Raw genomic sequence first — 16,206 nt, forward strand, 5'->3', positions numbered from 1 at the left:
ATTGTGTCTGCCACTGTATCTGCCCAGTGAGGTGGGTTTAACAGATGCAGAATTTTCCTACCTTGTTTCCTTGTCACAGAGCTGAGATTTGAGTCCAAGTTTAATTGCTCCAGCGCCGATGCTTCTGTCCATAATACTCTTCTTCCCTTATCACAGTGGCCCATCAAGGCACATGATCACATGTGTTTCAATAGTTTTTTTTTCCTACAATGTTGAATAATAAAGCTTTGGCTGAACTTTGTTTAAAGTGTAAGAAGCATCTGATGTAATGTGTTCTGCTTTTCCATTTAAGTCAATTTCAGATTAATTAAGGATTGTTGATATTAATGACTAGCAAAGTAGTAAAGTAGGAAAAATAATATACATATTTTCTAAAAGAAAATCCAGAATTGGTTTTATACAGAAAAGTACTTATTTTCATTTTATAAATTAATGGTTTTAAAATTTTGGTAAAGCTCCCATAAGAATTCTGGTCTACACTGAAGTATTTCTAAAATAAAAGTTATATTAGAATCCTAAACAAAGCTCTTTAAAATTATTTCATGTACCACCACCACCAAATTCCCTCCCTCTTTCACCACAATAGCCCCTTTCTATGCCCCTCCCAAACACTGAGACCCAAACACAATAAAGAATATTTTTATTGTAGTTCAGTATTCACAGGTAATGCAAAATAGAGATGGATACATTGTAATTCACAAAAAAAGTTGACAACATAGAAAATGCTCTAAGCGTTGTATTGAAATCTTTAAATAAGAAAATTTTTAAGCCGAAAAATTAAAGCCATTCGTTCATAAAATCCAGCCAACATCCTTTCTCTTTTCATTATTGTGAACTTGATTAGAAAAGCTTTTCTTCCTTAAACCTGCTGTAGTCTTTCAAGAAGTATGAAGTAAAGTGAACCATTTCCAAGTGATGCTTGTAAGTGAATACTAAAGATTTATGTTCTTCTACTGTTTTGATCAATGTATGCATTTAGAACACTCTTGAAAGTCTTAGCACTTGTTCATATCACCACATACATCAGATGCACTAGTTTGAAACAGCTCAAGTTGGATATGTGGTACTCAGGCCGAACCTTTTATAGGTTCTAAATAATCTTGACATCTCTGTTAGATGATGAAAATCTACTGGCCACACATCAAGTCAACACTAACTAGAGTAGCATGTCTGTATTCCATTTAAAAAGAAGAAAATACACATTCACTGGTAACTCCCTGCACGTGAAATATGTATGTGTGTGTACAGACACACGTTTACACATGCATCAGCATGCTGATAGAATACAAAGGATTTCTGACTTAGAAAAATACTGTAGTGACCTTTTAAATAACATTTTAAAAACATGATTAGATTTATAAAATTTAATTTCCACAAAGGTTCATTGGTTAGCATAAAGCTGAAACACTATGCACCAGTACAATGAAAAGCCTGGTAAGGCAAAGTGGATTTTTGAGATACTCAAACTATATTAAACCCAAGTCAGAGCGGACAGGTTACCTGGTGGAGCCCTGGCTTTTGAACGTTTTGCTGTGGGATTTGAAGGAAATAAAAACCATTGTATGCATTTTGGTCAGCTATATGTTTGGAGAATTAGATAGTTTGTTAGGCCTCAAACCAAACTTTTATCAGCACTCAAACCATATTATCAACAACCTACACACTGAATCCTAAAAGCATTCCTAAAAGGTACACTAAAAAGACCAACAGCGTTTTTGCACTCACTAAAGCATACAGTCTAACACCAAGGAAGTTGTGTTTGATGTTAGGATTTAAACTGATTAAAAGGGTGGGCTTCTTCACCATCATAAGCTTCCTTCCTCATTCCCACTCAAGGGTACCTCCCAGCATCAACACACACCTGTCCCCTGGGGGGCAGACTCTAGGTTTGCTACCCTCTCCAGTCACACAGGAAGAGGGCAGTCTCATTTTCTCAACATGGACCTCTGTAGGCAGGCATCTCCTTTATCTGTTAGGTAAGGATACAGGATCAAATACAGGGAGTGGATCTTTTAGATATTACCCGAAAACTACAAAATGACCTCGTAGGGCTTGCAGAGGACCCATTCCCTCCACTGTTTCTGAGTCCCACTGCAGATAAGACTGGCATTGAGATCCCACTCTCAGCTGCTATATGATTGTACAGTCAGTGTCTGTGACACGAATGAGTTTCCTGGGCCCTGGTTCACAATTGTTTGCAAACGTATTTCATTCAACTGTGAGACAGATAAACCATGGTCACATTGCAGAGGATTTGAGAAAGACAACTTCACTATATGGGACGTTCCTGAAAACAAGGCGTTCTCATACTGCTATAAAATAAAGTAGTCTAGTCCCTATATCTGTCAGTATAGATTATGCTCTTTGATAGGGCAATAAGAATCTGAATTTGAACCTGGGCTGAAAAACATGGAAAGACACACATACAAACATAGAAAGACACACATACAAACAGAAGGATACACAGCTTTTGAGGTCCAGAAAGAATGAGGTAGAGACAAAACTTGATTGTAAGAATAAAAAGCTCAGGAAACTTCCCACTATATGAAATAACTCAAAAGATTCCAAAATATCTACATGTAAATAGAATACATTTTGAAATGCATTCTTATGTTATCAGAGGCATGCAGAAAACACACTTTTCCTCAGTAAGACTTCAGTGTTTTTATGTACATGGTAGAATTCTCTTCAGAATAGGTTAAAAAGTATAGGGCAGAAAAGTTAAATACAAATTTGTAAGCTATTGATGGTACTTTTCCTGTATACTACTTTCAGTCTATGACCAACCAAGACTTGAGTATATGCTGTATGTAAAGCATTTACTGAAAATTAATGCTAAGATTATGCAATAGAATATTGTATAACATTATTTAAAATCCTTGAGCTCTACTTTAATGGCTGAAATGATCAAGTCCTTATACAAAAGTTTCCAGTGTAAGCTGAGGTCCTACAACTACATGCTCTTTCAGAAGGCAGATGTATCTGATCTTGTGTGTGATGAGTGAAAAGGAAACAACTGGATGCAAATTTAATTTCACTCTAGATCTAGATATGGTATTGGTTATAAAGGAGGGGGACTACTTTGAATTAAATTAGTAAAGTCATTGAGAAACCTGATAGTTAAAGTAACAAACCACAGGGTTTGGTTTGGAGTAGACTCGTGTTAATCTAGTCCTTTCCTGATGTACTTTTCTCCTCAAAGTGTTTTCTTCCTGAAAACTAAAATAAGGAGTCAGTAAGGAAACTCATAAAAAAGACAAAACATTAGTAGTTAATCTTAGCAGATGAGGCTTTAAGCAGATTGGCTAATACTTGTGCTGTGATTTGGAGTGATCTCGTGGTTGGAATTACAGGAGCAAGAACTTCTGATGACATATATTGGCTTAAAGGTCTCCTTTTGAATAGCTATAAAGAAAAATGCTTGAAATAGCTTTTTACTCACTCGTCAGCTTAAAACTGAGTTTGATGAAGAATTAATTGATAATTCTATGGACTTAGAAGGATAATACTCAGTTATCTGTATGGTTATAGATAACTATACAAATCTAACCAGGAGTTGGTTAGATTTCTAAAATAGATGGTACTGAAGGCTACTTCACTATTAGCAGCAACAACAAAACTTCTGGGGGGGAGGGGTCCTACTGGCCACAGGTGGGATGATTTGAATACCAAAAAGAATATAATAGCTGAAACACATTAAAACTACAAAAATTCATGAATTTATACCAAAAAAAAAAGAAACCTAAAAGAAAATCTGTCATCATCTATTAAACCAACTCCTTACCTTGAAGCTGATAATTAAGCATAAAAAATAAAACATTTAACCTCGCTTTCAAGTAAGAACTGTATTTAAGGATGATCAATAATTCAAGTTGAGAGAAAACTACAGGAGAGAATTAGAGAAAGAAGAATTCACAAACCCTTAATAAAATTGCTGATTAAGGCAAGAACTATTACTAAACGTTAAAAACCCTGGGTGAATGGCTAATGGAGAACTGAGCATTCATTCATTCAACGCTAAAGGAACCATACAGATAACTCACTAGTCACAAAGGAGAAAATGTAATTGGGGGATGGTTGTCACATTAATCCCGTGATTTATTTTAGCATCATTAATGGTAGATCAACAAGATATTATTTGTTTTCTGTTGTGATTTGAAGTATGTGTCTCATCTATGATATATTCTAGCAAAAAAAAAATGTTTTATTCAAATTTGTGAAGCCTTTAGTTAAATACAACTTCTAGATTATAGGTAGTTCAGGAAATGGAGGGACAAGCTAAATAACACCTTGAAAAAACAAGTGGACACATTCACAAGATGGGATTCTATAAGACAACTGCTCCAACTCCCTTTAACAAGTCCATGTCATAAATAAAGGGACAGTGCTAGGTTAAGATAGACTTCTGAGACTTAGAGGGACATGACCATTTGTAGTGTAAGGTCATAGACTGAATACTAGCTTGGATAAACCAACTACAAATGTGGGGACACTTGGGGAACTTTGAATATGGTCTGAGGTAAATAAACATGTTTCAGAATGAGAAAGCAGAGATTGTGGACTGAAAAAAAAATAGGTTACAGAACACTACATAGAGTATAATCTTATTTTGTTTAAAAGATGTAAATTATATGAATAGAAAAAGATCTGGAAGAATATGCATTAAAGTGTTAGCAATAATCTTTGGTGGTAATGTAAGATTTTCCTTATTTTTGTTTGTCTATCTTTTCTAATTTTCCCCAATGTACTTATACTGCTTCTATAACAGTAAATAGTTATTTTAAAAGAAGAACTTCTAAAAAATTGTGAGTTCACCCCTTCTGTAAGGTAACTGATTACAGAAAGTCTGTAGATCAACAAGAAGAAAAACTAAGTACTACTACCCATCTGGTGACAGCATATCTGATTTGTGGATAAAGTACTTAAATAAATTTTTAAGTGCTTGGCTCACAAAGATAATGCTAAAAAGTAACAGAAATGTCACTGAACAATAAAGGCAGGCAAGAGGCTAACATTTTTGAAATAGTCAATTAAAAAAAAATACAAGTAACATACATCTTACTGTGCGTCTTTCACCCTCCAAATCAAGCCTTGACTACTAACATTTACCCTCAGGGAAAAAAAACAACAACATAGCGTCTAGTATTTAAAGTATGTAGGTTAATAATCACGAGAGGCTCATACCCCATGGCAGGCTGGATTCCTCGCCTAGGCCTCGGGAGTGGCGTTGGGCTCGGAGTCCTCCTGGGGAGGAACTGCCGAGCCTTCCTGTTCGGCAAGCGCCTCTCGGGCTTGGCTGCCTAAGACTGCGTCGTGAATGCTGTGAAACAGCAGCTCCAGTAAGGCAGGATTTTCAAAGAATCGATTTCGAGTGAGGTCATTCACAACTTGGGCTATAAAAGAAAAAAGGAAAATTAGCCCACACTCTGGGTGTCAGTCTTTAACATTAAAAAAATAACACTTTCAGATAAAATATTAAAATAATATAAAGTAAAAAATCTCACCCCAATACTTGTCCTCATGACATCACTCCCCTGGTCAAGGAAGCCACTTTTATTACTTTCTTGTGTATTCTTTCAGTATGTCTTTATGCAGATATAAATATAAGTATATATTTATTTTATTTTCCATTACCCAATAGATAAGATAGCATTATCTTTTGGTATGTATGTGTATGTATATATGTATATATGTACATATATATATATATATAATTCAGGATTTTTTTTTTTTTTTTACTTAATCTTTTCACTCATTTATTTTTTACCATTACACAGTGTTCTATGTATGGTTTATTTAACTGGCCCCTTCTGTTTGACACAAATTGATTTTGGCCTTTTGTTTTTGTATACTGTGATTAATCACGTAATGTGTCATTTTGAGTGTGTGTAGCATATTGCTGGATTTTCTGGGTTAAAGGTAAAAATGCATTTGTAATTTGGGAAGAAAATGCTGGTCTGCTCTCCGTAGAGGCTGCTGTCTGCACTCCCACCAGCAGTGTCAGGGTTCCCATCCTGCCACAGTGAGCCTACAGAGCCTGCTGTCAAATATTCCCAATTTTTGCCATTCTGGTAGGTGAAAAGTGAAGCCTTTACGTGGATTTAATTTTCAAGTACTGTTTTAACCAAAATTTATATTAAAAATAGCAGGCATTGCATGGTAAAACACTTAAATGATTTTATATAACTTTGTTATGGCAGCCATTAAATACATGATTACTAAAAAAAACACAACTCCTTCACAATGGCTTACTAGCTCCTTTCCTCAAACTCCAGTGCAACAGGCCTGCCACAAGTAACCCAGGAATGTGAGTGCCTGTTAAGTGGCTAATTTCAAAGCTTAGCTTCAGAGTAATTTTCAGAAGAATAATTTTCACTTTCACCAAAACTAAAATTAAGGGAAAATTCTTCCAAGTGTAGTTATTAAAAAAAAGAAACAAAACCAAAATGTTAAAATGCCTCCCCCAAGGATGCAGACAGATGAAGTTTTCTCTTCATGGATGCTTAGTTTTTTTATAACAAAAATTATTATAAATAAATGTAACATAAATTCTGTTTTAGAAATAAATAAAATGCCTCCCCATTCTAAAATTGTACTCACCACTGCATCCTGCTAAATACACATAAATACCGACATCTCCATATTCTTTCACAATCTGTAAGAACGTTAAAATGAAGTTTAGTTTCTTTTGACTCTGTGAGGTGTCAAGAGAAGTTTCTTTCTACCAATATGTACTTAGTGATATAAGATGCTCTGGTTCATTCACTTGAGCGACTTTGCTTCAAAAATTATGCATTTTGAACTAATCATTTAAAATTTGCATTTTGTTTGATTTTTATGTCAACAGTGATGATTTGGAACATTGAAGAATTCTTGTTAAATTTTATTCAAGTGTAATAAAATCATTATGGTAATGACTTTTAAAAAATCTTCTCGAAGAGATATATACTAAAATATTTATAGATTATATGATGACTGAGATATGCTTCAAAATAAGAGGAGGGGAAAGTGGGTGTGGGGGATAAACGAAACAAAATTGACCATGAATTGATAATTGTTGAAGCTGAGTGATAGTTACAGGGGGTTCATTACACTCTGCTCTTTACGTTTGTGTATTTTTGTTCTTTTTAACAACAAAAAGTTGAAAAACAAAAGCAACAGCAACCAAATTTTAAGAGTTGAAAACCCTAGTTCAGTTTTCTAATTTAACTGATGGTGATACTGGGCACAGAGACATTATCCTTAAAAGACTCCTTGAAGATGATGCTTACCCCTGCCACAGTTTTTACACCAACAGAATCAATAAAATTGACTTGCGTAAAATCCAGAATGATGGTGTGGATGTTATCCCCCGGGGGCATAAATCTTTGCAGTTCCTCAGGAAGTGTGCTCTTGATGACTATTGGGGGGTATTTTATTTCATTCTCGTCTTCCTCAGGCTTGGTGCCATCTTCTCCATCTACTTCAGCATCCTACATCAAAATCAAACCAAACCAGAATTCTATAAACAACTCATATTTTGTTCTGAGAAAGATTTATGAGAGAAAAATTAGTCCTTCTATTCTCCAGTTTCTGATTATAGCAGATCTCTTCTAAATTACTCACTATATTCCAGCCTTGTATATGACAAAAAAGGCTATGTACACAATATTCAATTTTAGCTGTTTCGTTTTTCTTCCTTCTTTTCCTCTATTGTCCAATGAAACCACTTTCTTTAGTATTCATATCCATTTTCCTCTCACTTCTAAAATGGTCTTATTAATTTCAACATGACAGATCACAATTACCATAAGACCAAACAGCAAAAACCAGTCTTTGAGGCTTTTTCCCCCCACTATCAGCTGAATAAATCTCTGACAAAGTAATAATAGTAACATTTATTAAGGTATTATGTGATTTTCATATCTAAAAATCACGTTTTCCTGGCTCCTGTCACTACTTATTTCAGAAGCATTCTCATAACTGACCTTATTATGTATTTTTAATACATAAAGGATACTTACCTTATTTCTAAGCTTTCCTATTTTAGGGACTTCATGCTGTGTTAAAAGGTGAGGGACTTGAAGATCAAGAGTAAAGGGGGAGCAGGCAGATCAAGAGACAAAGGAAAATTACAATGAAGGGACTACTCACCACTTTGACTACGGTCGCATTGGCCATGTTGGCATTTCCAACTTCCTTAGCATACTTCCTCATTGCCTTTCTTCTTGCTCCCATTATGAAGGCTGGGTTCACTCCAGTCTTTACAGAAGGGCAATAAATGCAAAAATCACTTCTTGCTCCCAGAATCCACCCAAAGCAATTAATCTTTAATTCTCTCCATCTGATTGTTTTCTATGCCAAGTTATCACCCTAACCCTTGCTCTACCTCTCCCTCAAATGCCCTGAACTGGGTTACTCCCTCATTAAAAGAACATTGGTAAGTTTTCTTATTATTGGTCTTGATTCAAGACAGCCAGAAACTAAATATTAAAGAGAATTTTAATGTGGACTATTCTTTTAAGGTCTTTATTCAATTTGTTACAATACTACTTCTGTTGTAAGCTTTGGTTTTTGGCCACGAGGCCATGTGGGATATCTTTACTTCCTGACCAGGAATCGAACCCACACCCCAGCACTGGAAAGCAAAGTTTTAACCCACTGAACCACCAGGGAAGTCCCTAAAAATAATTTTAAAGTAGAGTTTTTCAAACTTAAATCTCTCAGATTTTTATATTTAAGAGACTGTGTGGGTTGACTGGGAGGTTTTCCTCTTTAGTGGATAGTGCGGGGTGGAGTACTAATCATGACCAAAGGAATCCATGTATTCTCAAGAATAAGAAACTTAATTTTTTTTTCTAAATATTTTTGAAACAACTATATGCATATATTAAAAGAGAAAGAATAGTGGTGTTGGTTACCCAACAGTTGAAATGTACTTAATTCCATCCACTGACTTGTATAATTGCAAATCATTAAAATGATAAATTTTAAGTTATATTTTACTATAATTTAAAAAAATAGAGATGCAGAGAATGAAATAGTATAAATAGTATATAGAGACAAGTAAGTGACCCTCACATGCCCATCAATCTTTAGATTGCTTCCTCAGAAATAATCACTCTTAACTTCTTGTGACTCACCTTTCTTTTTAATGCATTGCTATATAAGTCACTATTTGCATAGTAAATTGGGGCATTTATTTGGAATATTTTTATTCCAGGAATTTCTTTCACCTGAAAAGTAAAATGTTAATGAATTTAATATATGGAAATATTTCAGAATCAAAACTTCAACTGCCTCCCTTTTCCAACTTGAAAATTAATACAGATGTTGCTAAGGACCCTTTGACAAGTGTTTAAATAAAATAATGTCAGTCTAGCTGACCTACTCATGTTCTTTTTTTTTCTTTCTTTTTTTTCATTTATTTTTATTAGTTGGGGCTAATTACTTTACAATACTGTAGTGGTTTTTGCCATACATTGACATGCATCAACCATGGATTTACATGTGTTCCCCATCCTGATCCCCCCTCCCACCTCCCTCCCCATCCCATCCCTCTGGGTCTTCCCAGTGCACCAGCCCTGAGCACTTGTCTCATGCATCCAACCTGGGCTGGCGATCTGTTTCACACTTGAAAATATACATGTTTCAGTGCTATTCTCTCAGATCATACCACCCTCGCCTTCTCCCACAGAGTCCAAAAGTCTGTTCTATACATCTGTGTCTCTTTTTCTGCCCTGCATATATAAGGTTATCATCACCATCTTTTTAAATTCCATATATATGCATTAGTATACTGTATTGGTGTTTATCTTTCTGGCTTACTTCACTCTGTATAATGGGCTCCAGTTTCATCCATCTCATTAGAACTGATTCAATAGAACACTTTCTAACACCGTACACAAAAAGAAACTCAAAATGGATTAAAGATCTAAATGTAAGACCAAAAACTATAAAACTCCTAGAGGAGAACATAGGCAAAACACTCTCCGACATAAATCACAGCAAGATCCTCTATGACCCACCTCCCAGAATATTGGAAATAAAAGCAAAAATAAACAAATGGGACCTAATGAAACTTGAAAGCTTTTGCACAACAAAGGAAACTATAAGCAAGGTGAAAAGACAGCCTTCAGAATGGGAGAAAATAATAGTAAATGAAGAAACAAACAAAGGATTAATCTCAAAAATATACAAGCAACTCCTGCAGCTCAATTCCAGAAAAATAAATGACCCAATCAAAAAATGGGCCAAAGAACTAAACAGACATTTCTCCAAAGAAGACATACAGATGGCTAACAAACACATGAAAAGATGCTCAACATCACTCATCAGAGAAATGCAAATCAAAACCTACTCATGTTCTGAAGGAAGGCATGTTGAATGGAAGGCCTTTAAAAATGCACATCTTCCCATTTCTTTTAAAAGTCTTTGTTTCATTTTTTTTTTTTTTACCATAAAATACAAAGAAGAAACTGAAAAACATTAAAAAAGAGAATCTAGGAGGTGGGGAGCTGCCACCTCTGAGAAGCAGTCACATAAAATGAACAGAAGTTTATATTGGTTTATTCACAGAATGTAGGTAGGAGTCAAAACAGACTCAGGTGAAAATTTTATCAAGAAGCCTCGTGAAATTCTGGAATGCAGTTGGAAACAAGTAATTGAGCACCTAATTCTTTGGAAAGGGGAAAATATAGCAATCCTACCACCAGTCCATTGATTAATATTTTACAGTGAGTCTGAGAACTTCTTCCCAAACACAAAACAAACAGATAAAACTAGTTTAAGAAGACTTTGTAAAAGATTCTACATAAGAGATTCCACATCAGAAAAGAAAATTAAAAGTCAAGGATATTTTAAGCCATAGGTTTAACTACTAAAAATGAAGCAGGAAAAAAATGAAGTAGGAGAATTCCACAGCCCCACCACCTACATTGTACATGGTTAATATTAGAATTTTATCACCCATTTGAATTCATCAGAAGGAAATCATGCACATACAGACCACCCTGGAAGTCTTGGTATTTTATAAACATATACTTTAAGTCCAAGAATATATATTTATCCTCATTAAAAAAGAGGAAAAATAAATATTAAGAGGCTGCGTAACTGATGTATAAACTATAAAACTGAATCCAGACAGTAAATGGAAGTTCAGACTTTTCACTCTGACCACCACACTTCCCACTTCTCCACCCCTAACTCTCTATCCTGAGTAAAAATAATAGTTAGCCAGTCACACCATATGCTTACAACCATTTAAAATGATAGAAAAAAGGACCTACCTCCTCATATGCATCTATATCAATGTACACATCAGTGTCAGGAAGCTGCCCGAGGACTTTGTAGCTTGGACTGCAGGCAGAGAGGGAGTATGTTAAAATATCATCATGCTGATGCTCAGGTAGTGATGGAAACTCAAGATTCTGCACATTTGCAAATCCTGTATGGATTACAGTGACTTCAGGGATACTTTGTTCTTTTCTCTTTTTGTTTATTTGGTCCTTTTATGGTCCCTTTCCAGAAGGGCTTCACATATATTTGCATTCCCAGTACCATCCCAAACCTAACACATCCCATACCTCCCACCTACATACACCCCACACATACGCAATATACATACATAGCACATATGCCTCACACCACATACACACACACATAGCACCACATACATGCTCGTATATACCATCCACATATCACACACACAATCTGTTCCAGACAAAAGACTTAGGGATTTAAAGATGGGAGGAAAAATGAACTGTACAGAGTTAAAACCATGCCTGGGACATGATCTCATGTCACTTGGTAGACAGAATTATCTTCCTGCTCTAATTCTAAAGCAAGAAAGGGGATTTTCATTTTATTTGAAATAAGAGAACTGATTTGTAGAGCAAGAGGTTGGAGGATCAACTGAAGGTGTGGGGAGAAACAAAAATCTCAAATCAGCATAGGAGTTTCCTTAAGTTTAGTGTGAACAGATTTTTAAAAAATTTATATTTAATTGAAGGACAATTGCTTTACAATACTGTGTTGGTTTCTGCCATGTATCAACATATATCAGCCATAGGTATACATATCTCTCCTCCCTCTTGACCCTCCCTCCCACCTCCCACCCCATCCCACCCCACTAGGTTGTCACAGAGCCCTGGTTTGAGTTCCCTGAATCATATAACAAATTCCCACTGGCTATCTATTTTACATATGGTAGTGTATATGTTTCCAAGCTACTCTTTCGATCTGTTCCACCCTTTCCTCCCCACCACACTGTGTCCACAAGTCTGTTCTTTATGTATGCGTCTTAACTGCTGTCCTGCAAACAGGCTCATCAGTACCACTTTTGTAGATTCCATGTATATGTGTTAATATTTGTTTTTCTGCTTACTCCACTCTGTATAATAGGCTCTAGGTTCATCTACTTCTTTAGAACTGACTCAAATGTGTTCCTTTTTATGGCTGAGTTACATTCCATTGTATATGTGTACCACGGCTTCTTTATCCATTCATCTGTTTATGGACATCTAGGTTGCTTCCATGTCCAAGCTATTGTAAATAGCTGGGGTACTTGTGTCTTTTTCAGTTATGGTTTTCTCAGGGTATATGCCCAGAAGTGGGGCTGTTGAGTTATATGTTAGTTTTATTCCTAATTTTTTAAGGGATCTCCATACTGTATTCCATAGTTGCTGTATCAATTTACATTCCCACCAATAGTGAAAGAAGTTTCTTTTTTCTCCACACCCTCTCCAGCAATTATTGTTTGTAGATTTTTTGATGATGGCCATTCTGATCAGTGTGAGGTGGTATCTCATTGTAGTTTTGATTTTCATTTCTCTAATAATGAGTGATATTGAGCATATTTTCATGTGTTTATCAGCCATTTGTATGTCTTCCTTGAAGAAATGTCTGTTCAGGTCATCTTCTGCCTACTTTTTGATTGGGGTGCTTGTTTTTCTGGTGTTGGCTTGCATGAGCTGCTTGTATAATTTGGAAATTAATGCTTCATCAGTTGTTTCATTTGCTATTATTTGTATTCCTACACACTAACAACAAAAAATCAGAAAGAGAAAATTATTGCAACAAAAAGAATAAAATACCTAGCAGTAAACCTACCTACAGAATCAAAGAGCTATATACAGAAAACTATTGACACCGATGAAAGAAATCAAAGATGACATAAAACAGACAGAGAGATATTCCATGTTCCCGGGTTGGAAGAATCAATATTGTGAAAACGACTATACTACCAAATGCAGTCTACAGATTCAATGCAATCCCTGTCAAATTACCAATGGCATTTTTCACAGAACTAGAACAAAAAATTTCACAATTTGTATAGAAACACAAAAGACTCCAAATAGGCAAAGCAATCTTGAAAAAGAAGAATGAAGCTGGAGGAATCAACCTTCCTGACCTCAGACTATACTACAAAGCTACAGTCACCAGGACAACATGGTACTGGCACAAAAACAGAAACATAGACCAAAGGAACAAGATAGAGAGCCCAGAGATAAACCCATGCAACTGTGGGCACCTTATTTTTTGACAAAGGAGGCGAGAATATACAATGGGAAAAAGACAGTCTCTTCAATAAGCGGCACTGGGAAAACTGTGTAAAATGTGTAAAACAATGAGATTAGAAAGCTTCATAACAGCAGATACAAAGATAAACTCAAAATGGATTAAAGACCTTTATGGATTAAGAAACTCATAGAGGAAAACATAGGCAGAACACTCTGTGACATAAATCACAGCAAGATCCTCTATGACCCACCTTCTAGAATAAAGGAGATAAAAACAAAACTACTTAAACTTAAAGGCTTTTGCACAGCAAAGGAAACTATAAACAAGGTGAAAAGACAACCCTCAGAATGGGAGAAAATAATAGTGAGTAGATTAAAAAAAATTACTTATTGATTTCTTTGGCTGTGTTGGGTCTTAGCTGTGGGATGTGGGATCTTTCATCTTCATAGTGGTATGTGAGATCTTTAGCTGCAGCATCTGAACTCTCACTCACAGCATGTAAGATCTTGTTCCTTGACCAGGAATTGAACCTGGGGCCCTTGTATTGGGAGTGTGGAGTCTTAGCTACTGGACTGCCAAGGAAGTCCCAAATGAATACATTTTAAACATTGTTTTTCAAGAACACAAATTCGTAAATCTTTCCAGTCTGGCTCAAAGTAGACAGTGAAATGATGCTAGATACTATTTCTTAAACACCTGATATTACCTTATTATAGTCCATTAAAAATATACTGGGTTTATTTCTGCCATCATGTGGAAGAGAAACTGAAGTCCAGTGGGGTTAGGTGAGTTGTTCAAATTAGAGAGCTTGGCAGACCCAGAATATGGCTCAAGGTCTTTTCTTTGATATTTCATAGCCTTGTTACCATGCTCTGGTGTTCCTCAGCATGTATGTACAACTGCTTTGTGAGTTGGAATCTACAGCAGAAATGTCACAGGTTTTTCTAGATGGGTTCCCTCAACAAACATTCAGAGAACACACAATCATGTGCTGGTTCTGGGCTCCAGGAATCTCACCTCTACAATTATATTGATCATGCTCACAGTCTAGTGATGACTGTGGACAAATATAACACCAAGGACTGATACTGTAGACAAGAAGAAAGGTTCTCAGCTGAGTTCACAATTATGAGAAAACCTTTTAAAAGAGACTCAAAATGTTGTCCATATGTGGCAATCTAGTTGCCAGGGGGCAGGGGTGAGTAGGAATTAACACAGGGACCACAGGTAGCAACAGTGGTAAAGAACCTGCCTGCCAAAGCAGGAGACATAGGAGATGAGGGTTTAATCCCAGGGTCGGGAAGATGCCCTGGAGGAGGAAATGGCAACTCATTCCAGTATTCTCGCCTGGAGAATCCCATGTACAGAGGAGCCTGGAGATTTACAGTCCACAGGGTCACAAAGAGTTGGATATAACTGAAGCGACTTAGCATATGGACCACACAAAACACAAGTAACCTGGAGACACGGGAGGTGCTGAAGGACCAAAGCACTGCTGTGGGCACAGTCGGGGATGAGAGCTCTCTGGCTGGGTGAGTGGGGTCTCAGTGTATGAGGATTTCAACAGATGCAGAAAAGGTCTTCCTGGCCAGCTGGAGTGCACTGAAAACCCTCAGGTCTAAATACTCCTTGTTTCTCTCCTAATCACCCCAAGGAGCAAGAAAGTCTTTATGAACTCTGATGGGGTTTTATCTGGCCATTTCTTACACTTATTATCACTTGTACCTTGCTTATGGTTACTGATGCACTTATAACCATGTATTTCAATTTCTTGAAGATGGATTATAAAATGCTCTTTAAGAATTAGCCTCTGGATTTACAAAAACTCAAATGTGAATCACTGTCTACCACTTGCTGTATGATCTTAATCAATTCAGGCCCAAGTTTCCACATCTGTGAAATGGGGATGCTAACAGTCATCGGTCTATACGGATAAAATGATACAAAGCATGGATCTTTGCACAGAGCCAGGCACATAACCACACTAATTTAATGCCACCATTACTTCATTACCATGATTAGCATCATCATCATCGTTATGAATCGATCATTCTTAGGAGAGTGCAGCCTTTTTGAAGGGAAGGACCGTGTTTTATCTACTGCAATATTCCTAGAGCCTAGCATCTCTATGAGAACATAGAACTCCCTCAAAAAATTTATCCAATTAAGATTACAACTTTTAAGAAAAGCTTATAATTATTTTAATATGTCTCCCCCCCACCTCAGCTGGGGCAGAGGGAAGCTGAATTTCCATCACATTTATATCATTGCCACATCGCCTGCAGGAAGAAGACATCTGGAACTATTTGCTGATGAACTGACTGTCCCTTAACCTTATTGGCTGTGAGGGAGTCTGGGTGTTTGGAAGACAAGAAAGCCAGTGGAGCACTAGCCCTCGCTGGGTAGCCTGCTCCAATTATAGAAAAAGAAGCAGCTGAAAATAAACAAGTAGCCTGAGTAGTGGCTCCCCAAACTCTAACCGACAAAGGCCCAGCACAATCACCGACAGGGACAAAACATAAAAAATGAACTTTACTAAATCATTTGGGAGAGAAAAAGAAGCAGAGCATTTAAAAACAACCTAACTTTAAAATTTATAAGAAATCACAAACTACTACTTGGGTGAAAAAAACAAAAAGTGAAAAAAAAATCTTGAATTCTATACCATGGCTTTTTTAAAGGATATTTGTTGTTGTTGTTTAGTTG

At 36.3% G+C, this 16,206-nt stretch overlaps 1 protein-coding gene across 1 annotated transcript in view; it reads right to left on the reverse strand.

Moving 5' to 3' along the window:
• Positions 1 to 2,088: 2,088 nt before the first annotated feature.
• The window catches only part of SLC26A5 (solute carrier family 26 member 5), a 65,497-nt gene continuing 51,379 nt past the window's right edge, over positions 2,089 to 16,206 (reverse strand). Inside the window, exons 14-19 of the mRNA XM_043873283.1 lie at positions 11,268 to 11,337; positions 9,123 to 9,215; positions 8,134 to 8,241; positions 7,272 to 7,472; positions 6,601 to 6,655; positions 2,089 to 5,393 (exon numbers count right to left, since the gene is read on the reverse strand). Of these exons, the coding sequence (XP_043729218.1) occupies positions 5,209 to 5,393; positions 6,601 to 6,655; positions 7,272 to 7,472; positions 8,134 to 8,241; positions 9,123 to 9,215; positions 11,268 to 11,337 (712 nt within the window). The 3' untranslated portion in view covers positions 2,089 to 5,208. The remainder of the gene's footprint in view (positions 5,394 to 6,600; positions 6,656 to 7,271; positions 7,473 to 8,133; positions 8,242 to 9,122; positions 9,216 to 11,267; positions 11,338 to 16,206) is intronic.

The sequence above is a fragment of the Cervus elaphus genome, chromosome 18 (assembly GCF_910594005.1).
Source record: "Cervus elaphus chromosome 18, mCerEla1.1, whole genome shotgun sequence".
NCBI classification, from domain to species: Eukaryota; Metazoa; Chordata; class Mammalia; order Artiodactyla; family Cervidae; genus Cervus; species Cervus elaphus.